Genomic DNA, 24423 nt, shown 5'->3' with positions numbered 1-24423 from the left:
AATAATCTAGCTAACTAATTAACGTTAGTAACTAAGTGTGGTTGTTATATTCCTTTCTACATGTTACTAGGGGTAGGACATAACCACTTTTAACTTGTGGAGTGCCGTCATGTGACGCTCCAGCAGCATGGCTCGTCGCAGCTGCTTCGCCCATGGCGTGACCTTTTGATTTGCTGCAGGCTCTGCATCGGGCCATATGGATGTCCCGCGGATCTTTAACAAGCCAGTCTTTGTAAATGTCTTTGGAGAGCCACGAGTCCAGGAATTGACATTTTCCAAGCATAGCTTAAGGTTCGCTTAACGTTAGCTTTCTCACTTACTTGCCGCTGTTTAACCTGTGTCATTCAACTTCAATCAATCATGCACGTGACCGTCGCACTTTCTCCGGGCAGGTGGCGCGTGAAACAAGAACACAAACCGCGAAAGAGACACATACAGACAGCGGAACGTAGCCTATTACTGACGTAAAAAAACAAAAAAAATGTAATAACTGCAACTTCTATTCTTGCACAAAATGTATAATTTCAAGCACTTTCAATGACCCATGTCTATTTTTAAAAACTTAAGGCCTTGATTTTTTCTTTCAAATTCACAAACTTTCAAGGACCCGTGGGAACCCTGGACAAGTGTCAATGTCCTTGCATGGCCCAGACTTGAACCTGATCGAACATCTCAAGACCTGCAAATAGCTCTGCAGCAAAGCTCCCCATCCAACCTGACAGAGCTTGCAGAGGTATTGGGAGTTTCTCCCATACAGGTGTGCCAAGCTTGTAGCGTCATACCAAAGGCTTGAGGCTGTAATCACTGCCAAAGGCTTCAACAAAGTACTGAGTAAAGGGTCTGAATACTTATGTAAATGTGATATTTTAATACATTTGCAAACACTTATAAAAACCTGTTTTTGCTTTGTCATTATGTGGGTATTGTGTGTAGACTGAAGAGGGGGAAAAAAACAATTGAATCCACTTTAGAATAAGTCTGTAATGTAACAAAATGTGGGAAAAGTTGTGGTGTCTGAATACTTTCCGAATGCTCTATAGTATAGGAACCAAACTTTATTGCACAAAGCCTGAAATTACAGTATAACTGAGTCAAGGACTTGAGGACCAGGTGCTTATCCAACTCAAATTTCCATCAACCTAGCATACCCAATTAAGAATCACTCATACGTATCTACTTGTTCTAAACAGCAAGACCACTAGGAGACTCATTGCTTTTTTTGTACATTTTGTATTTATTTAGAGATATATTACAAATGCCTAGACTCCTCTGGGTGTCTTGAAGTTCATTCCGACAGTTGGCTGGGTGACCTGCAGGTTGGACAGACTGCCGAAGTCCTAGAGGAAAGAGAAAGACCAAATTCAATTTCACCACCAAGTAACCACCAGAATACACCACAAGTTCATGCTAACGATGTAAATCACAGAAAGCCTGGTCTCATATCGGTGAGTAGTTTCACCCTGAAGTTAAGATTGTGGAGGATGTAGAATATGTTTGAAAGATACAGGGTTTGACAGGAAACGGTATTCCAACAAACACAGGAACATTTTTCAAAGTCACTGTTCCTGTACTATCAATGACTATGGCAAGTCATGCCATAGTAGTCACTTTCAATACAGGGTTTAAGCCATGGTGTTATCTTAAGGCTAAACATACACAAAAGTATGTGGATACCCCTTCAAATGAGTTGATTTGGCTATTTCAGCCAGACCCTTTGCTGACTGGTGTATAAAATTGAGTACACAGCCATGCAATCTCCATAGACAAACATCGGCAGTAGAATGGCCTTACTGAACAGAGCTCAGTGACATTCAACATGGCACCATCATTGGATGCCACCTTTCCAACAAGTCAGTTTGTCAAATTTCTGCCCTGCTAAAGCTACCCTGGTCAAGTGTAAGTGCTGTTATTGTGAAGTGGAAACGTATAAGAGCAAAAACGGCTCAGTCGCGAAGTGGTAGGCCACACAAGCTCACAGAACAGGACTGCCGAAGCTTGTTAAAAAAATATTTAAAAAAAATCTCCTGTCCTCGGTTGCAACACTCACTACAGAATTCCAAACTGCCTCTGGAAGCAACATCAGCACAATAACTGTTCGTCGGGAGCTTCATGAAATGGGTTTCCATGGCCGGAGCAGCCGCACAAAGCCTAAAATCACCTTGCACAATGCCTAGCATCGACTTGAGTGGTGTAAAGCTCGCCGCCAATTTGACCTTGGAGCAGTGGAAAAGCGTTCTCTGGAGTGATGAATCATGCTTCACCATCTGGCAGTCCGATGGACGAATCTGGCTTTGGCGGATGCCAGGAGAAGGCTAACAGCCCGAATGCATTGTGCCAACTGTAAAGTTTGGTGGAAGAGGAATAATGGTCTGGGGCTGTTTTTCATGGTTTGGGCTAGGCCCCTTAGTTCCAGTGAAGGGAAATCTTAACACTACAGCAAACGATGACATCCTAGACGATTCTGTGCTTCGAACTTTGTGGCAACCGTTTGGGGAAGGCCCTTTTCTGTTTCAGCATGACAAAGCTAGTTCCATACACAAGCAGGTGTCCACATACTTTGGATCAGGTAGTGGTTATTCATCATGAAGACACCAAACGTAACTGCCTGTGAGGGACTTACCAGTAGTTTGAGCATCTCCTTGGTGTCAGGGTCCACCTCTATGATTTCCTGGTCAAGAGCAGAAACCTGGTAACAGAAAAGATGGAGTGGTAATGCATCATGTCAACACTGTCCAAACACAGTAATAGTGTGCATAGTAAACTGGCAACAGTTAAATACATAAATTCAAGAGCTTACAGCAGTTACTGGCTGCCTGGGGCAATGTTTACAGGCCTGACAACTTTTTAGAGTACCAGACGTGCGCGGTAAATTGGAGATTCAACTCGCACGCGCCAAATTGGGATTTTCTTTCCCCCGCACGCTCGCTGTTCATGAGTCTGATCGCAATCATAAAATTGTATCAAATCAAGTCTATATAAAGGTTGGAATACTTTCTTGACCGCATTCCATTCACACATATGTAAAAGTCACTAACAAGTTCTAATTAGAAAGAACACACCAAGGGCCTTTATTCTTTGAGTTTTATTTTATTAATTAAAACAAATAAGTTATTTGTTTAGGTTTCAAAATGTACAAATGTCTTTTCCACATTTTTTTTTTTTACTCTGATATGACAAATGTTTGAAGCAGAGCAAATAAACATGTTATTCATAAAAACGAAAAAGCTATGATAGGAAACAGTGGGTGAGAACAAATCTTCTAGAGACCTTCAAATGTTCAGGAAATGATTTCCTCAACACATTTGCCTGGTAGCTAGCAGATTTAGCCTTCTGTAACAGGATATCAGGGTAGACTTCTCTGTGGCAAACAGTTCCTCTGGCAACCATTGAAACCTTCTTGGTAATGAGGACACTCAGCATGTCTGTACTGAGGGAGGCTCTGCACTGGGTTTTGTTCTTGGAAACGAGACTGAATATTAATTCACAGTCTGCACTCAGACGCCATTTAATGCCAAGATGTTTATATTATACTTTTGTAATGCTTTTTGTGACGTGGCTCATAATTACAATCTATCAGGTTGCGTGATCCTCGTAATGTTACGTCGAAAACACAACTAATGGGACGCAGAATTAAATGTATATATCACACTCGCACAAATGCGACCAGTTATTTTTCATATTTGCATTTATTTTCTTTCACTAGCAAATGCGAGTGAACTGCTGGCACTTTAGAGCCCACTGAATGTCCATCTTATGTTCTCTAACGTTAGCTTGAAATAATTAGTGTTTACCTTTCCACAACACACATAGTCAAAGGGATTTGTCCATGTCTTTACGTACAGCTGACAGTTGGCAAACTCAGCATCACAACAAACAGGAGGGGCAGACATGGCGTAGCTACGTTGAATAATGATATATTAATCTACATGTCCGTTGACAACTCCGTACATGTCTGTGTTGCAGCTCGAGAATCGGGATGTTAAATCCACTGAGTAAATATTTGATTAAAATATATATAAAAATAAATAAAATCAGGCCCTATTCATTTCTGCGTACTTTTAACTCGGATCTCGTACCTGGACAGAGAATTGCGTAGTTGGAACGCAAAATGCGTGCATGTTGGCAGGTCTGGGTTTACGATGTTACCACATTGTTTGAAAGATACAGGGTTTGACAGGAACTAGAATTCCAACAAACACGGGAAAAGCTTTCAAGATTACTATTCCTGTACTATCAATGACTATGGCAACAGTCATGCCATAGTCACTTTCGATACAGGGCAAATCAAAGAATTTGACTGACTCAAAGGTATTTCACATCCCAACTAGACACTGAAGATAACCAATGGCAGCAAATAAAGGAGATAAACGATGACCCAAAGCAGTTTATGGATGCATCTTTACGTGCCTAGGCAAAGTAGAAACATGCATAGCTATAATCATGACTGTTCGCAGGTATGGACACAGCAATACAACTCCTTACTGGACAGCAAATCAAACATGCACACATCATCACGACATGCCTATAGAGCCCATTAAATTGATAAGCACACCACCCAGCTATACATCACAAGCATCAATAAATAATGTGTTTAGTCCATTGCCATCAAGACTCATCAAGAAACATATGTCACTGATTAACCAAACCAACCTATAGTTCAGTTAATGAATACCTTTTTTTGTATGTGATGCCTGTGGGAATTGAACCCACAACCTTTGCGGTGCCAGCAAGTATAGATGCACTGTGCTCTGATGCTCAGAAGTGTGGGTGGGGACACTTACCTCTGGGACGTAGTTGTCCCTCCTCTCCCTCTCCTCCTCCTGCAGCTTGATGGAGATGCCTCTGACGGGACCCCTCTGGATGCGCTTCATCAGATGGGTCACATACCTAAGAGCACAAACCAGAATTCAGTTAATTCATGTACAACATCACAATTGTAACAGCATTAGATCAGACAATGGGTTCAAACTAAAATATTTATGCTAGATCACTGAAAACTAGTCTACCATGAGAATTAGGTTTCATTCACATTTAGGTTGTTGCGGATGAGGAATATGTTTGAAAGACAGGGTTTGACAGGAAAAGGTATTCCAACAAACATGGGAAAATATTTCAGTCAACTCCCGTAACATCAATGACTATGGCAACAGTTGTGCCATAGTCACTTTCGATACAGGGTTTTAGGTGGCAAACTAGCAATAATCAGCCAGGTCAGGGATATGATAGAATCAATAACGCCCTCCAAGCCATGCTATTAGAAGTAGTGTTTTGAAATCTAACCTGATTGAAGTGCAGCATAGTACATGTTATATGAAACATCTTTCTCACAGAAGACCTGAGCCCTAGGACCATGCCTCAGGACTACCTGGCTTGATGACTCCTTGCTGTCCCCAGTCCACCTCGCCGTGCTGCTGCTCCGGTTTCAACTGTTCTGCCTGCAGCTATGGAACCCTGACCTGTTCACCGGACGTGCTACCTGTCCCAGACCTGCTGTTTTCAACTCTCTAGAGACAGCAGGAGCGGTAGAGATACTCTGAATGATCAGCTATGAAAAGCCTACTGACATTTACTCCTGAGGTGCTGACCTGTTACACCCTCTACAACCACTGTGATTATTATTATATGACCCTGCTGGTCATCTATGAACATTTGAACATCTTGGCCATGCGGTTATAATTTCCACCCGGCACAGCCAGAAGAGGACTGGCCGCCCCTCATGGCCTGGTTCCTCTCTAGGTTCCGGCCTTTATAGGGAGTTTTTCCTAGCCACCGTGCTTCTACACCTGCATTACTTGCTGTTTGGGGGTTTAGGCTAGGTTTCTGTACAGCATTTTGTGGCATCAGCTGATGTAAGAAGGGCTTTATAAATACATTTGATTGATGAAACATGAAATTAGTGAGATACTTCAGCATTGAAAAAAAGCAAAGGATCCAATTAGCTGACACCGACAACCCAAAATGGCTGCAGTGGCTTCTGCTACCTATCATGAGGACGAAAAGGGCCGTTTCCAGAAAAACGAGCAGTCATTTCATCTAATCAGTATCACAGTTGGAATAATGGGACAATTCAGAGTACAAAGCATTTCTCATCCACGATTGCAGTACGTTTTCCGAGCCATATCTCGTGCTGGCTCCGTGGTGACTTAATTTAAGAAAACTGCCTGTCCAACCCTGTAGTGCAGCTGTGAGCAAGCGTAAGGTGTCAGATCTGCTGGCTACACCTGAAACTAGACCCAGGAGTTAAGACACGGGTGACTTCCAAATTGAAAACGAAGAAAATAGCACCACGGTTGGTTGGACGTTGCTGTACAGGGTCGTCAACCCAACATCTGCTGCTTGACCTCAGACAAGCTTTATATATGCCGCTGAGGTTCGAGTCCACTTGGCTATTAGAGACAATAAAGCTAAAGAAACCAGACTCACCCAGCGATCTTGTTGCGCAGCTTCTTGCTGGGGATGATAGCGATCTCTTCACACACCCTCTTGTTGGTGTGGAAGTCATTTCCCAGCCGGGTGTAGTACTTCTCAATGATGACCCGGGCGGCTTTTTTCACCGTCTTGGTCCTGACTCGTCCCTGTGGAACAAAGGATTTGTGCAAATGACTAGGTTATCCTCATCTCCTGAATGATGACAATGGGCTTACATTTTATGAATTTAAAATATCTGAGAGAACCAGGGTTCGGTAGGGACTTAGGACCCATCGAACACGGGAAAGCCCCTCAATTCACTTTTCCTGTACTATCAATGACCTGGCCACTTAAATCAATGCCATAGCCACTTTCGATACAGGGTTCAACGTAAATTACATTTCAAAAGCGGTTGATATTCTAGGAGGTATAAGTACGCCAACGGCTGGCATGACCAGGCAAGCTACATTTGGATCTAACATACAAGGTCGTACCTAATACTAACGAGCTAGCAACTTTGTGCAGACTGGCTACCAACCAAATACCTACCTGCTAGTAAATGGATCTCACGAATAACTACACCGGTGAGTAAGTCAGAAACAATAGGTACCCTACATTGGGAAAACAGACTACCTATGGTTATCTAGCTAGTAGGATGATTTCGCAATCAGATAGTTAGCTATGCTAATCAGTATCACGGAACAAAATGTATTTCTTACAAACAGCTGAAACCAACGTGCAAGACCACTAACCACACTGCGGATAATGTGTACAATATTAAAGGCATGGCCAGTTCTCTACTGATTGTAATCAAATCAAAACATGGAAAACGTGGTTGTTCATGTACAGCCAAATGCTAGCATAATGCTTCTTCCGTTAGCATCTCGGAGAAGCATCCTCATATTGTTCATAAAATCCGCTAGGAAGGGCATCCTAACGCAATATGTCACTGGGATTGAGTAATACATACAACATTTCACTATTCTAGAGATAAATACGATTATGGCTAGTAAAAAACAGAGGATTACGATAGATTTAGAGGGGTTGTAAATGTTGAAGTACCCACCATGTTGAATCGGGCTGGTAGAAGAGGACTTTACAAGCGCTTCAGCGGAAGTATAATAAGAGGGCACGCAGATGTGGGAAACCAAGGGGAAAAGGGTGCCGCCCCCTAGTGGTAGACGAATTCGTAAAAAAATATAACCAGACTTGCAGTTCATTACAGCTATATTACTGTACATTTGGTTTCCACAGTTGAGTGAAATTTTTGCGCATAAGTGCGGCAGTTAGTCTAGCGGTTAAGAGCGTTGGCCAAGTAACCGAAAGGCCGCTGGTTCTATCACCGAGCTGACTAGGGGAAAAAAGTGTCGATGTGCTCTTCACTTTTTTATTTGTATTTTATTTAACCTTTATTTAACTAGGCAAGTCAGTTAAGAACAAATTCTTATTTACAATGACGCCCTACCCCGGCCAAACCCTAACCAACGCTGGGCCAATTGTGCGCCGCCCTATGGGACTCCCAATCACGAGAGGTTGTGGTACAGCCTGGAATCAAACCAGGGTCTCTAGTGACGCCTCTAGCACTAAGATGCAGTGCCTTAGACCGTTGCGCCGCTCGGGAGTCCACTTAACCCGAATTGCTCCAGGGTCGCTGTCAATAATGGCTGACCCCAGGCCATGACTCCACTCTCAGTGGGAATGGGATATGCAAAAAAACATCCAATAAACACTTGTAGCCTGTGTGTGAAATAAGACAACTGTAAGCACCTAATTACTATCTATACTGAACAAAAATATAAATGCAACATTTAAAGTGTTGGTCAATTTTTTTATGAGTTCAAATAAAAGATCCCAGAAATGTTCCATACGCACAAAAAACATATTTCTCTAAAATGTTGAGCAGAAATTTGTTTACATCCCTGTTTGTGAGCATTTCTCATTTGCCAAGATAATCCATCCACCTGACAGGTGTGGCATATCAAGAAGCTGATTAAACAGCATGATCATTACACAGGTGCACCTTATGCTGGGGACAACAAAAGGCCACCAAAATGTGCAGTTTTATCACACAATGCAATGCCATATATGTCTCAAGTTTTGATTGACATGATGACTGCAGGAATGTCCAACAGAGCTGTTGCCAGAGTATTTAATGTTAATTCCTCTACCATAAACCGCCTCCAACAAAATTGTGTTGCTCAGGAGTATTTCTGTCTGGAATTAAGCCCTTTTGTGGGGAAAAACAAATTCTGATTGGCTGGGCCTGGCTCTCCAGTGGGTGGACCTGGCTCCCAAGTGGGTGGCCGGCCCCTGCCCAGTTATGTGAAATCTATAGATTAGGGCCTAAACAATTTATTTTTAATTGATTGATTCCCTTCTATGAACTGTAACTCAGTAAAATCTTTTAAATTGTTGCATGTTGCGTTTATATTATTCTTCAGTATACTGTGCCTTCGGAAAGTATTGTTTTGTTACGTTACAGCCTTATTCTAAAATGGATTAAAAAATAAAAAATACTCATCTACACACAATACCCCATAATGACAAAGCAAAAACAGGATTTTAGAAATTTGTGCAAATGTATTACAAATAAAAAACATATCTTATTTACATAAGTATTCAGACACTTTGCTATGAGACTCGAAATTGAGCTCAGGTGCATCCTGTTTCCATTGATCATCCTTGAAATGTTTCTACAACTTGATTGGAGTCCACCTGTGGTAAATTCAATTGATTGGACATGATTTGCAAAGGCACAAACCTGTCTATATAAGATCCCACAGTTGACAGTGCATGTCTGAGCAAAAACCAGCGTCACGTCTGGGGGAAACATGGCAGCATCCCTACGGTGAAGCATGGTGGTGGCAGCATCATGCTGTGGGGATATCTTTCAGCAGCAGGGACTGGGAGACTAGTCAGGGTTGAGGCAAAGATCAACGGAGCAAAGTACAGAGAGATCCTTGATGAAAACCTGCTACAGATCACTCAGGACCTCAGACTGGGGTGAAGGTTCACCTTCCAACAGGACAACGACCACACAGCCAAGACAAAGCAGGATTGGCTTCGGGACAAGTCTCTGAATGTCCTTTAGTGGCCCAGCCAGATCCCGGACTTCAACCCGATCGAGCATTGTTACCATGGCGCCGAAGAGGAGGGCTGCCGTCTTATCGGCCTTAACCAACCATGCTATTTTAATTTTTTTGGGTGATATTCGTAACTTGTTTTGTACATAATGTTGCTGCCCTCCGTCTCTTATGACCGAAAATAGCTTCTGGACATCAGAACTGCGATTGCTCACCTCAAACTGTACGAAGAGTTCTTCTTCAATGAGTCAGATGGGAGGAATATACTACTACAGAAACCGGACCAGGCAACAGATCCCCGTGATTCGCTGGAGAAGGAAACAGAGATTTAGTGGAAAAAGATCAGGGTGCCTTGTGAAGATCAGGCGACGAGTGGCTAATCTGCACTTGCCTTCCGTCCTGCTAGCTAATGTTCAATCGCTGGAAAATAAATGGGATGAAGCTGAAAGTACGTATATCCTACCAACAGGACATTAAAAACTGTAATATGTTATGTTTCACAGAGTCGTGGCTGAACGACGACATTAAGAACATACAGCTGGCGGGTTATACACTCCATCAGCAGGACAGAACAGCAGCCTCTGGTAAAACACAGGGCATATATGTGAATAACAGCTGGTGCATGATATCTAAGGAAGTCTCAAGGTTTTGCTTGCCTGAGGTAGAGTATCTCATGATAAGCTGTAGACCACACTATCTACCTAGAGAGTTTATATGTATTTTTCATAGCTGTCTACATACCACCACAGACCGATTCTGGCACTAAAACCGCGCTCAATGAGCTGTATACCGCCATGAGCAAAGGAAAATGCTCATCCAGAAGCGGCACTCCTAGTGGCCAGGGAATTTAATTCAGGGAAACTAAAATCAGTTTTACCTCATTTCTATCAGAACATTAAATGTGCAACCAGAGGAAAATGTTAATAGACCACCTTTACTCCACACACAGAGATGCTTACAAAGCTCTCCTTCGCCCTCCATTTTGACAAATCTGACCATAATTTCATCCTCCTGATTCCTGCTTACAAGCAGAAATTAAAGCATGAAGCACCAGTGACTCGGTATATAAAAAAGTGGTCAGATGAAGCAGATGCTAAACTACAGGACTGCTTTGCTAGCACAGACTAGAATATGTTCCGGGACTCTTCCGATGGCATTGAGGAGTACACCACATCAGTCACTGGCTTTATCAAAAAGTGCATCGAGGACTTCGTCCCCACGGTGACTGTACGTACAGTACATAACCCAACCAGAAGCCATGGATTACAGGCAACATTCGGACTGAGCTATAGGGTAGAGCTGCCGCTTTCAAGGAGCGGGACTCTAACCCGGAAGCTTATAAGAAATCCCGCTATGCCCTCCGACGAACTAGCAAACAGGCAAAGCATCAATACAGGACTAAGATTGAATCGTACTACACCGGCTCCAACGCTTTGCAGGGCTTGCAAACTATTACAAACAACAAAGGGAAGCACAGCCGAGAGTTGCCAAGTGACACGAACCTACCAGACAAGCTAAATAACTTCTATGCTCGCTTCGAGGCAAGTAACACTGAAACATGCATGAGAGCATCAGCTGTTCCCGGACGACTGTATGATCACACTCTCCGCAGCCGAGGTGAGTAAGACCTTCAAACAGGTCAACATTCACAAGGCCGCAGAGCCAGACGGATTACCAGGACGTGTACTCCAAGCATGCGCTGAACAACTGGCAAGTGTCTTCACTGACATTTTCAACCTCTCCCTGTCTGAGTCTGTAAAACCAACATGTTTCAAGCAGACCACCATAGTCCCTGTGCCCAAGAACACTGAGGTAACGTGCCTAAATGACTACCGACCCGTAGCACTCACGTCTGTAGCCATGAAATGCTTTGAAAAGCTGATCATGGCTCACATCAACACCATTATCCCAGAAACCCTAGACACACTCCAATTTGCATACTGCACCAACAGATCCACAGATGATGCAATCTCTATTGCACTCCACACTGCCCTTTCACACCTGGACAAAAGGAACACCTATATGAGAATGCTATTCAAGCTCAAAGTTCAACACCATAGTGCCCTCAAAGCTCATCACTAAGCGAAGGACCCTGGGACTAAACACCTCCCTCTGCAACTGGATCCTGGACTTCCTGACGGGCCGCCCCCGGGTGGTAAGGGTAGGTAACAACACATCCGCCATGCTGATCCTCAACACGGGGGCCCCTCAGGGATGCGTGTTCAGCCTCCTCCTGTACTCCCTGTTCACTCATGACTGATAGCCAGGCACGACTCCTGATGACACATCAGTGGTAGGCCTGATCACCGACAACGATGAGACAGCCTATAGGGAGGAGGTCAGAGACCTGACCGTGTGGTTCAAGGACAACCCCCTCTCTCTCTCAATGTGATCAAGACAAAGGAGATGATTGTGGACTACAGGAAAAGGAAGGCCGAGCACGCCCCCATTCTCATCGACGGGGCTGTAGTGGAGCAGGTTGAGAGCTTGGCGTCCACATCACCAACAAACTAACATTGTCCAAGCACACCAAGACAGTCGTGAAGAGGTCACAACAAAACCTACTCCCCCCTCTGGAGATTGAAAAGATTTAGCAATGGTCCTCAGATCCTCAAAAGGTTTTACAGCTGCACCATCAAGAGCATCCTGACGGGTTGCATCACTGCCTGGTATGGCAACTGCTCGGCCTCCGACCGCAAGGCACTACAGAGGGTAGTGCGTACGGCCCAGTGCATCACAGGGGCCAAGCATAGTCACTTTAATAACTCTACCCACATGTACATATTAACTCAATTACCTCAACACCTGTGCCCCCGCACATTGACATTGACTCTGTGCCGTTACCCCCTGTGTGTATATATATATATATAAAAGGTGCCCACAAACTGTTAGGGCCTTCATAAAGCTGTCCCAACACCTTACCACTGCTACACCTGGCTATCAACGGAGCCTTGTCTGGCAGTGAAACAGTTAATTCATTCTCATTTACTGCCTTTAAGAAAAACATAGCTGATATGGCTGACTTGCTTGAACAAATGTGGTTTCTAATGACAATTGAGATGTACAAACTATGGCATAAGGGGACAACAAGCGGATAAGAGGCAATCCATAATTTCGATTAAGACATTGAGCAGCTAGGACGGACATAACGTTAGTCAATATAACTACTTGTTGGGCACTTTTGAAATGTACAGCAACAGAAATCAAAACATGGGCCGTTCTTACAGTGTTCTCCCTGTACACCAAGGATAAATAAATGGGGCATATAAGCAGACAAGGAAAGCTCTTACAATATTCAATGATTACATTTCTCTAAAACAGGTTATAGACTACATGTGCACCACCAAGTTAGAACAGTAGGCGAAATTAAGAGGGGTAAATAGACCAAATTATTAGGGTGAGGCACATGGGCTACTAGCATCTTACTACACAACATTCACTTAGTATTATTTTCTTAGCTACAGTATACATATCTCCCTGGCATATTACATCATTTATGCAGCAGCATGCAAGACATTTTTGGACTCAGCGTTGTTGTGCTGTGCTCACTTGAACAGGAAGGTGGTGTTGCGGTCCTTCGTGGGCAAATACTGTGATCAAAGTCTGTCATTCTCTGGATTTATGGTGTTTTCAAGACAAACAAGGTCGAATCATGACATCGGTGATCTTCAGGTCAGAGCTCTAGAAAAAGGCCAGAGTTCCCGACTTGTATTCTGAGTTGGATGACAGTTCAAAGTTTTTTCCCCGACTTCCAAGTTGTCTTGAACTCGGCAGAAGTCATGCTGGATTGACAGCATGGCCAATGTATTCAACCTTTTCTGTCCCATGGTGTTGCGTGTGAATGTTTATCATTTTAAGCTTGGAAGAGACCCTTTCAGACAGATGTTTTAAATTCTTAAACCCAGACTTGAGCCACAAATCCTCTCCACCAAATAGCATGCAGGGGAAGCAAAATAGTGATTGCTTTGCCAGTAGATTGTCGATGTGATTCACAATGATGACTGCTTGTCTAGCTATGGTAGCTATAATGTGATTTTATCTGTGGCCAATGACCTTGACCCTTCTTGGACAGGTACTTCTAATGTAAATCTATAGCAGCACCCAAGGGGCTTGAATTTTCAAGCTCTCCCTGCAGATTCTGCGATGACCTAGTGTCCCCATGAGTGATAGAACACTGAGCCAATCACGGCGCAACTAGAGAAGATTACCAATGCCTACGCTCTGTATTTTCCACTGTCTGCCCGTCCACCACAGAAAGCACTGAGCTAGGCTGAAACACCTGCCTTTAGAAAGCAAGAGACCATGTTTGTATGCGACTTTATTCACTCAATACATTTGTCTTTATTTCGTTTGCAAACTGATATGTGACACATTAATTCCAAAATAACATGCAAAACAGGCAACACTGTGTCAGTGTGGTGAGACCATTTCAGGTCCTTAGTGACGTGCAGGCCAAGGAAGTTGAAGCTTTTGACCCTATCCACTGCGGCTCCGTTGATGAGGATGGTGCTCCCTGTTGTCCATGATCAGCTCCATTGTTTTGTTGAGGGATAGGTTGTTTTCCTGGCAACACTCCGCAAGGGCTCTAACTTCCTCCCTGTAGGCCATCTAGTCATTGTTTGTAATCAGACCTACCACTGTCATGTCAGCCAACTTGATGATTGAGTTAGAGTCATGCGTGGCCACGCAGTCATGGGTGAACAGGGAGTATAGGAGGGGCTGAGCACACACCCCTGGGGGGCACCCGTGTGGAGAAAGCGTTATTGCCTAACCTCACCAACTGGCGGCCTGTCAGGAAATGTGTATTTATTAAGAATCCCAATTAGCACTCTTCCTGGGTCCAGCAACAGGGTAGCCTAGTGGTTAGAGCTTTGGACTAATAACCGAAAGGTTGCAAGTTCAAATCCCCGAGCTGACAAGGTACAAATCTGTCATTCTGCCCCTGAACAGGCAGTTAACCCACTGTTCCTAGGCCGTCATTGAAAATAAGAATTTGTTCTTAACTGACTTGCCTAGTTAAATAAAATTAAGGCAGCTATATACAATTTCATAACACATTGTGTCCTCATCAAATGAAACTACAAAGTTTATTTAAGAATCCAAATAGACCTCAAACTTTGAAGGAAACACAGGGCCAAGAGTAAAGGTTAAGAGAGATTTATTTTACATAAAAAAGGGTGCAAACTTGGTTTTCCCTTTAAGTTAGGAGGGAATAAAAAGTAAGATTTTGGAAAGGTCCCAAGACACATTTCACTTGAGGCTTCTGGGGGCAAGGGGGGGTAGGCATTTTAAGACAGAAAGAGTCTAGACCTTGTTTCTTTCCGTAAAAAGAAAAAAAGAAAAGGAATTCAAAAACCTGAAAAAAAAGTTTTTTTTCACAATTGGAGCCCTTAACCAGATTAAAGCATTCAAATACATTTTGAAGTAACATTCATGTTTCAACACAGTAATATTCATAATACAATTTTAATACTTGACTCATATTCATAGCTTTGAAACTATTACCAGAACAGGAGACAGCTTTGAAGAGGGAGAAAAGAAAAACGGATCAAGAAAATAGACTCCCATTTGAACATAATTAACTTTACAATTGAAAATAATCAGTACAATATTGCAGTCTTGTCTCTAACCACTGGAGGTCTACAGTTTAAGCAACTCTGAACGTAATGTCGGAAAAAGTCTACCTCACTTGAGCAGTCTTTGCAGCTCGTGCCCTACACATTTCTGTGGACAACTGCAAGCAACCATCGATAAATGGTCTCTCCAACACTGAGGAAGTGGAGAGATTGTCTGGAATGACAGTGAGAATGAAAAAGGAACCAGCAACGATGAAAATGGTCGTTAAGGCCCTGATGGACCCGTTTCATTCAAGCAAGATAGTATTCTTTAAATACACAAAGCATACCAGTACAATAACATTGTGCTTAAAGCCAATGAGAAAACCTCAGGTTGAATTAATCTACCCCTAGATGGAGAAGGCATGACGAGGATACAACTGGTCAAAGCCATCTGACTCAGTGTCGTCTTCTAGTTGCTGATGGAGAGGGTACAAAGTCATGCCCCCCCTGTAGCATCTAGATCATTTAGAGGTGACTGTACATATGTACATGTTGCACAAACTGTGGCAAAACATTTCAAGTATGTATTAAAGTAAGTGGTTCCATTAATAAAAAGGAAGTACAATGACAAGAAAACAAGGATGCCAAAACAATAACTTTGGTTGTTGGGATCAAGCAAGAAAAGCAGGTCAAGAATACTTAATGAAAGAAATTATAATCTGTAATCATAAGCAATATTACTGTAGTAGAAGCCTCATGAATTCTTAGTCACGTAAATTATCTAAAGCAAAATAAGACCTTTTATGGAATGTCAGAAATGCGCAACCATACCAATTCTGTGATGGTATGGTTGTTACACAAGCACAGCCTGGGAAGACAGCAGGTAAGCAATAACATGGCAAAAAACAAAATATTTCTGAATGTTTTCTCCAAAAGCACTTGCAATGATACAGCTAACCCACCAAATGCCAGTGCCTAAAATGGCACCATCTTAAGAGCAGAGAATAGGGCTCATGTCTACAACATGTTAACATTTCAGCACCCTTGGCACCAGAGGAAGGTTAGAGGTCATGAAGCTGGCACTGGGGAGCAAAGACTGAGATGAAAGAACAAAAAGTGTGTGTGTGTACTAGAGACAGTAATGGCTTTTCTCTTGAGGTATACATATTCATAGTCAGCGCATCCTGATACAGTGAGTGACATCTCAAACAAACCCTGCCATCGGAGGAGGTTGTGTTAACATGTCATGGAGCAATAGGAATGTGCAGCGTCAAAATTACCCACAGTGGGATCAGAAGGCTGCATGGGCAAATATATACTGCCATCAAGGGGCGTGTAGGACTCCGGTGAATAAGCCACTGTTCTTCACTAGTTACCCTAGCCACAAAGTCATAAACACCCCTACTTCTACGATTTATGTTCTTAAAAATGTAATTTTAAACCTATCTCTAACCACACTGCTAATATTATACCTAACACTAATCTTAAATTAAGACCAAAAAGTGTCATGCATTTTTACAATATAGCCAATTTTGACAATATGGCTGTGGTAACTCGCGGAAAATACATCCTCTGTCCTCTCAAGAAACCCTGGGGTCAGCACCTCCATGCTGCACCAGGGTCATAGAAAGTCAAAAGGCCTGGGATAAATACAGTCCTTTCTCTCTTCCTTCAAGTAATCACTGATTGGACATGACTAGACAGGTGAAATCCGTAAGGGAAAAGCCATTTCTTTCAACTGTCACATTATATCACTTATTACTTCAAGGAAGGGAGGAAGCCAGCAAAAACAACAAGGTGAAGGAGAGAGAAATGGAGAGAGCAAGAGAAGGAGAGCGACACCACAGCTTAAGCCTTTTACCTAGTTCAGAATTATCCTGGTGTGGTCAGCAGCAATGTGTAAAAGTCTGAATGATAGGTGGGTGAATCAACTGACCAATCCATGAATTAAGATCACTCACAAGCACATAATTTAGTCAGACAATGGCATTTGAGTAAATCCTGACATTCCACTACTTGACTAAGACTCGTCCCACATCTTTCAATTCAAGTACATTTGAAATAATTTAAACTGCAGAGATACTTACTCAAGACATACACTTTCAAGGAAGAATACGACATTTGCACACAGCACAAAAAAATAATAAAAATAAACTTACTCAAAAATATACATAGCTTTTGTTTGTCCCTATAAAAGACAACCAGGGAACTGACTCCAAAGATAAAAACGTATCATAGGAACGTATCACACAAGCCTGTGTGTCTGTCTGTGTACTAGGGAGTTCTTCAATAGAAGCATAAGGAAATTGACAATTCCTCCAGCCTTGACTCAAAGCCACAGAGTTCTTTCCACCATTTCCATAATACACAAGTGAAACAGTGGATAGTATCTAGATGGTAGAGAGCGAGACTGGCATTCTAACTACAGTCAACAGTAGGTACAAAATAAGTAGTGCACTCAATCGCTGTTTAAATACTTTCCCCCCATGAAAAAGCAAGATCATTCAATGATTAAAAAAATACAAATTACAGGACATCATACATTTTCAGTTCACATTGACAACACAAAAGAAAATAAATTGAAAACAGACAAGATAACCACTCAGGAGTAAACACTGAGGTTTACCAAGAGGGTAGAATATTATTGTAAAATGTAGCATTTCACAACCTCAAATGTTTTGACTGCAGAGGAACACAAATAAGCATATCTGAAGAATAAAAAAAGGCCCTTCACTTCCTTTCACTCTGATGACCTTAGAGGGAAAAAAATTGAGGTTCCTGTATTTGAAATCTTCAAATTCTGCTTTCTCAACCTTGTCTGCGCTAAAATTGATTTAAAGTGAGACCAGTGTCATCTCCTAAAACTCAACCATTTCCACAGGCTAAATCATTTTGACCTCTAAGGGGCATTGAGGCAGCTGTATAGTCTCCCTCTCTACAGCTTCCATTTCTTAAGTCCAGGTCTTGATCGTCCACACCGCAGCACAGCTCCATTTTCTGTTCTAGCCCAGCAAACACACCTGATTCAAAAATAAGACTCAACTAATAATTAAACCTGTAATTAGTTGATTCAGGTGTTCGGGCTGGGCTAGAACAAAAATATGCAACACCATACGGTACCCCAGGAATCCAGTTGAGCAACACTGCTATATAGGAACCAGACTTGTCAACATGTCTTCTTATTGGCTGGTGTGTTGTTGCAGTGAACAGATGCCTATCCTGAAAGGCTCTGAAGAGAGGTGGTCTGATTAAGGCATTACATGATAAGGCCAGCAGGAGGAGCAGTAGCATCTAAATCAATAGGAGAGCCAAGTCTGTTCTCCTTGTCCTAGATTCAGTACACAAACAGACAGACTGGAGGTAGAAGCCACCCTAAAGTGTACATCTGGTGTCAGTTCACTCTAGCCCAATCCTAGCTTTAAACATTGGGAGGTAAAAAAATAAAATAAATGAAAAATCGACAACTGACCTTAGATCAGCATTTGGAAGCAACTTTACCTAAATCCACACAGACACAAAGATAGGTGTTTGTGGATAACAGGGACCAGTTTACAGGTACCGGCAATGTTACCAAAAGCAATGCAAAATGCAACTCATAACAGATCTATTGGTGATACACACACTCCCCCCCCCCCCCCAACATTTTTTACAATTGGCCTGAAATTGAAAAGCTGAAAAGGAGTGGGTGGGTAATAATGACCAGTGCATCAAATGTGGATCTAGAATACAAATCATTTTCAGTTCAATCTAAATCTGGTAATATAATAGTGCCTCTGTCCACACACATCCCTTTGGTCACTCGCTGCGGTCTAACATTTTTCTTGCATATCATTGAAATTAGCACAATTGTTTTTAACACAAATATGGAGGCAGCAGGTAAATTTAGTGATTGTTGAGAGGTGAATTGGTACACATCAGGATTTTTTCTGGTAAGGATGCATTAGAAAAGTGCTTCTTTTGGTGTTCGCTCCTTTTCTACAGTTTCTTTCTGCTTTGACTACTTATGCCAATCCCAAATCAACCTGCAGACCCTTCTTGATAGATTCAAAAGAATCTGTGGCATCTTTGCAGATCTACAAGGGACCATGGAGGTGTCTAGGGTTGGAGCAAGGTTACTTCAGGACTAGGAAGCATCATCTATAATGCCTTCTTCACAAGACAGTCAAACAGGGCTGAGTGGGAGGAGCTTCGTGGCATATGAACCAATTAGCCATTAGGGCACATTCACACATTCAAACAAACATCCACACCTACGTATGTACAGACATAAATATGCATGAACAAAAAGCAAAAGGGACAGCTTAAGACCGGCTTTTACTGTGGATGTGTGTGGGTTTGGTGAGAGAAAGAGGAGAGACACACGAGAAAGAAAAAGGTGGTAGAGGTCTATAGACTGGTCTCCTCACGCCCGAAAAGAGAAATGGAGGGGAAGACTTGACTTTTGATCTCCGCTTGAGCAAAAGAAAGAAAAAAAACTGGGGCAGATGAAGAGATGTCCTCAGGCGTCCTCCAGTATCCAGAGGAAAGGTCAAAAGTCAAATTTAGTCATTCATCCATTCAGCCACCGAGAAGGAAAGAAAAGAAAGGACTTTGTGGCCAAGGTCTTCATGTGTATAGTAGTTCCATTCAGTAGGTCCAGGTCAGTAAGAATCCCATTCTCTTGATATAACAAGTCTCTCTCCCAACTCCCTCCCAGAAATGTCCCTTCATTAGTTTCCTTAAAACCAAACTCGCTCAGCGACACCGGACAGGGTAGCAGGAGATCATTTCTGCCGTGGAGTGTTCTTCTTCCGTTTTCGCTTGAAGAAGCAACAACACCTGAAGAGAAAGGATTAAGAGACAGAAGAGGAAAGTTACTTGACAATCTATAGCTCTCAATATTATGCTGCAATCACTCCAAACTTACTCAACTTCAAATATGTAATTAATGTCAACATTTAACAGTTATAAAAATGGAGTGCGAGAGTGTGACGTGAGAAGAGAGCGAGCATGTGATGGGGAGGGAATAAACCCAGACTGTATGCTACCCAGCTGGCACAAAACGTTTCCGTAATGCTCTACAATTAGATCGAACAAGGTTGCAGGCAGGTAACTGTATAACCAACGTTGCAGTTCTTTGTGAACCCCATACGAATGCCATCACAAATCTGTTCTTGACGGAGACAAGCACTGTGTGGCTTTGGCCTGAGTCTTTCCAGTTGAGCTACATAATCATACTTCAGCTCCTCTTAGTAGTGTGAAAAGGATATTAGTCACTCCATGTGAGAAGCCTCAAATCCAATATGAAAGCAACATTGTTATTTGTTTAATGGAATGTCAAGGGTGAAGCCAAGAAACCAACACAGTGCTGGATATGTTGTCTGGCGCTAGTCTGGTGGTATTGGTTTAGTGCTAGTCTGGTCCACTCCCTTTGAATGGCTGATGTGTATGGGAGTGGGACTCACCACAGGTTGAGCATTTTCACGCAGCTACAGAGAGAGTGTGAGGAGAAAAGACAGATTAATACTGTACAGAGATCGAGACAACGATGCAGAATAGTCCTTGTGCAAGGTAGAACCACATATGCGCGCGCGCGCGCGCGCGCCACACACACACACACACACACACACACACACACACACACACACACACACACACACACACACACACACACACACACACACACACACACACACACACACACACACACACACACACACACACACACACACACACACACACACACACACACACACACACACACGTAAGAGTGTGGCTGGGCAAAGTGGGGGAAAGGACAATCATCACAGTTCATGCAAGGGAAACTAAAACAAAGAGAAAGGTGAAAGTATACGAGGGGAATTTTGTTATTTTTTGTTTTAGGTAGAAAGTATATTTTATGATTAAAATAATTCAGATAATCAGAAATGTTAAGCATTTTTCCCCATGTATCATAATTGAAACTAACAACCAAAAGATGGTTTGTTGCAGATTATCAGTTTACCACCCAGTCCCGACAGGTTCCTGCCACAAGAGAACTTGTTTGGACATGATTTTATCCCAGCTCAGGCAGTTTGATTTCTTGTATCTCATACGCTTTCACGGTACTTCAAACTGGTTGGAATTGGACAGTTAGTCAATCTCATGGACTGAGCAAGAGTTATAGTAAAGAAATTACCCAAAATACCACTGTCATAAATCGTCTTCCAATACATTTCTTCAATGTCTTCACTGAAATGTTTAACCTGTCCCTAACCCAGTCTGTAATACCTACACGTTTCAAGCAGACCACTATAGTCCCTGTGCCCAAGAACGCCAAGGTAACCTGTCTAAATGGCTATTGACCCGTAACATTCATCTGTAGCCATGAAATGCTTTGAAAGCCTGGACATGGCCTTCATCTGCAACTGGATCCTGGACTGCCTGACGGGACGCACCTAGGTGGTGAGGGTAGGCAACAACACATCGATCACATTGACACTCAACATAGGAGCCCCTCAGGGTTGTGTGCTTAGTTCCCTCCTGTACTCCCTGTTCACCCACGACTGCGTGGCCACGCACGACTCCATTACCATCATTAAGATTGTCGACAGTGGTAGGCCTGATCACCTACGACCACGAGACAGCCTATAGGGATGTCAGAGACCTGGCAGTGTGGTGCCAGGACAACCTCTTCCTCAACGTCAGCAAGACAAAGGAGCTGATCATGGATTACAGGAAATGGAGGGCCGAGCATGCCCCCATTCACACGGACAGGGCTGGAGTGAAGAGAGTTGAGAGCTTCAAGTTCCTCAGTTTCCACATCTCTAAGGATCTATTACGGTCCAAACACACAAACGCAGTCGTGAAGAGTGCACAATAATGCCTCTTCCCCCTTAGGAGGCTGAAAAGATTTGGCATGGGCCCTCAGATTCTCAACAATGTCTACATTGAGAGCATCTTGACTGGCTGCATCACCACTTGGTATGTCAATTACTTGGCATCCGACCGGAAGGCGCTGCGCAGAGGGTACTGCGTACGGCCCAGTACATCACTGGGGCAGAGCTCCCTGCTATCCAGGACCTCTACAACAGGCGGTGACAGAGGAAGGCCCTAAAAATTGTTGAAGACTTCAGCCACCCGTAATAGACTGTTCTCTCTGCTACCACACGGTAAGCGGTAACGATGCACAAAGTCTGGAACCAACAGGACCCTGAATAGCTTTTACCCCCAAGCCATAAGACAGCTAAATAGTTAGTTAAATAGTTAACCAAATAGCTAACTGGACTATCAGCATTGCACTAACTTTTTTTACTCATCACATATGCTGCTGTTACATCCAACCGGCCTCAACTGCAGACCACGTATACAGACCACGTATACGGCGTCGTGTGGGTGAGCGGTTTGCTGATGTCAACGTTGTGAACAGAGGAACCCATGGTGGCGGTGGGGTTATGGTATGGGCAGGCATAAGCTATGGACAACAAACAAACTTGCATTTTATCAATGGCAATTTGAATGCACAGAGAAACCGTGACGAGATCCTGAGGCTCGTTGTCGTCCCATTCATCCACCTCCATCACCTCATGTTTTAGCATGATAATGCACGGCCCCATGTTGCAAGGATCTGTACACAATTACTGGAACCTGAAAAAGTCCCTGTTCTTTCATGGCTTGCATACTCACCAGACATGTTGAGCATGTTTCTGCCAATATGTTTCCTGCCAATAGAGGAGTGGGACAACATTCCACAGGCCACAATCAACAGCCTGATCAACTCTATGCGAAAGAGATATGTCGTGCTGCATGAGGCAAATGGTGGTCACACCGGATATTGACTACTTTCCTGATCCACGCAGCTACTTTTTTTTTTTTAAAGGTATCTGTGACCAACAGATGCATATCTGTATTCCCATTCATGTGAAATCCATAGATCAGGGCCGAATACATTTATTTCAATTTACTGTTTTCCTTATATGAATTGTGTCTCAGTAAAATCATAAATCATTGCATGTGTATATTTCCGTTCAGCATATTATTCAGTGTTTTACTTTTCTATTATTTCTCTTTTCTTTCTCTGCATTGTTGCGAACAGCCCGAAAGTAAGTATTTCACTGTTAGTCCGCTCTTGTTTACGAAGCATGTGACAAATAAAATTTGATTTGATTACAACTAAAAAACGAAGTGCGATCGAAAGGGACAGATGACCAAACAAAAACGGGGAGAGAGAGCGAGCTAGCTACGACAGAATAAAAAGCGGCAGAAACGTACTTGGCCTCTTCCACCACATCCACTTCGGCCTGCGCTGCGATAGGTGCGTTGGAGTGGGCCGTCATTGGGTCATCGGCATTCAGCTCCCCATTGGTGGAGCTGACCACCTGAGGCACATGGGAAAAAAGTAATATCAGTCATGCAAAAATAAAGATAATTCTGCTAGGATGACTAAAACAGAAAAATACCAAATGCCAACATTGTCATTGCGTCGTAAGGTTAACAAAACACTGTCATGATCATACAATAGCCCAAAGTGTCATGATAACATCTTGTGACAACCAACTTAAGACTGTCACGAGTCACATAAAACTGTTACTCATGTATGCATGTTGGCTAGGTCTACTGCTAGCTAACTCAATTTTGTATTAATACATTTTTAAAATAATGTTTTTCCCCTACTCCAAATACAAACATACAGTGAGGGAAAAAAGTATTTGATCCCCTGCTGATTTTGTACATTTGACCACTGACAAAGAAATTATCAGTCTATAATTTTAATGGTAGGTTTATTTGAACAGTGAGAGACAGAATAACAACAACAAAAATCCAGAAAAACCCATGTCAAAATGTTATAAAATGATTTGCATTTTAATGAGGGAAATAAGTATTTGACACCTCTGCAAAACATGACTTAGTACTTGGTGGCAAAACCCTTGTTGGCAATCAGAGGTCAGACGTTTCTTGTAGTTGGCCACCAGGTTTGCACACATCTCAGGAGAGATTTTGTCCCACTCCTCTTTGCAGATATTTTCCAAGTCATTGAGGCTGACGTTTGGCAACTCGAACCTTCAGCTCCTTCCACAGATTTTCTATGGGATTAAGGTTTGGAGACTGGCTAGGCCACTCCAGGACCTTAATGTGCTTCTTCTTGAGCCACTTCTTTGTTGCCTTGTTTTAGGTCATTGTCATGCTGGAATACCCATCCACGACCCATTTTCAATGCCCTGGCTGAGGGAAGGAGGTTCTCACCCAAGATTTGACGGTACATGGCCCCGTCCATCGTCCCTTTGATGCGGTGAAGTTGTCCTGTCCCCTTAGCAGAAAAACAACCCCCAAAGCATAATGTTTCCACGTTTGACGGTGGGGATGGTGTTCTTGGGGTCATAGGCAGCATTCCTCCTCCTCCAAACACGGCGAGTTGA

At 42.9% G+C, this 24423-nt stretch overlaps 2 protein-coding genes and 4 non-coding genes across 11 annotated transcripts in view; all 6 read right to left on the bottom strand.

Moving 5' to 3' along the window:
• Positions 1 to 1221: 1221 nt before the first annotated feature.
• Positions 1222 to 7498, bottom strand: rs17 (40S ribosomal protein S17; the record flags this gene model as incomplete). Its single annotated transcript, NM_001146494.1, is given in 5 exon segments — positions 1222 to 1337; positions 2621 to 2686; positions 4782 to 4887; positions 6424 to 6575; positions 7475 to 7498. Coding segments are annotated over 5 exon segments (405 nt in total). The 3' UTR covers positions 1222 to 1259.
• LOC123724963 (small nucleolar RNA SNORA71) lies at positions 1492 to 1621 on the bottom strand. Its single transcript, XR_006757440.1, has one exon. It is a non-coding gene; the product is annotated as a small nucleolar RNA SNORA71 (small nucleolar RNA).
• On the bottom strand, positions 4152 to 4280 carry LOC123724962 (small nucleolar RNA SNORA71). Its single transcript, XR_006757439.1, has one exon. It is a non-coding gene; the product is annotated as a small nucleolar RNA SNORA71 (small nucleolar RNA).
• Positions 5056 to 5178, bottom strand: LOC123724968 (small nucleolar RNA SNORA71). Its single transcript, XR_006757445.1, has one exon. It is a non-coding gene; the product is annotated as a small nucleolar RNA SNORA71 (small nucleolar RNA).
• LOC123724966 (small nucleolar RNA SNORA71) lies at positions 6662 to 6792 on the bottom strand. Its single transcript, XR_006757443.1, has one exon. It is a non-coding gene; the product is annotated as a small nucleolar RNA SNORA71 (small nucleolar RNA).
• A 7134-nt stretch (positions 7499 to 14632) lies between the features above and the next one.
• Positions 14633 to 24423, bottom strand: part of LOC106561286 (casein kinase I) — a 62796-nt gene continuing 53005 nt past the window's right edge. For 2 of the 6 annotated variants that reach the window (XM_014125072.3, XM_014125068.3), the window contains 3 exons: positions 23279 to 23385; positions 20494 to 20517; positions 14633 to 19867 (listed from right to left, as the gene is read on the bottom strand). In XM_014125072.3, coding sequence (XP_013980547.1) covers positions 19813 to 19867; positions 20494 to 20517; positions 23279 to 23385 — 186 coding nt within the window. In that variant the 3' untranslated portion in view covers positions 14633 to 19812. Of the gene's footprint in view, positions 19868 to 20493; positions 20518 to 20698; positions 23386 to 24423 lie in introns of those variants that run through there. The other 4 variants (XM_014125073.3, XM_014125070.3, XM_014125071.3 and 1 more) reach the window with 3 other exon arrangements.

This window comes from Salmo salar, chromosome 10 (assembly GCF_965601325.2).
Source record: "Salmo salar chromosome 10, fSalSal1, whole genome shotgun sequence".
In the NCBI taxonomy this organism is placed as follows: Eukaryota; Metazoa; Chordata; class Actinopteri; order Salmoniformes; family Salmonidae; genus Salmo; species Salmo salar.
Note: the sequence above shows the minus strand (reverse complement) of the source record. Positions and strands in the feature narration are given on the sequence as shown.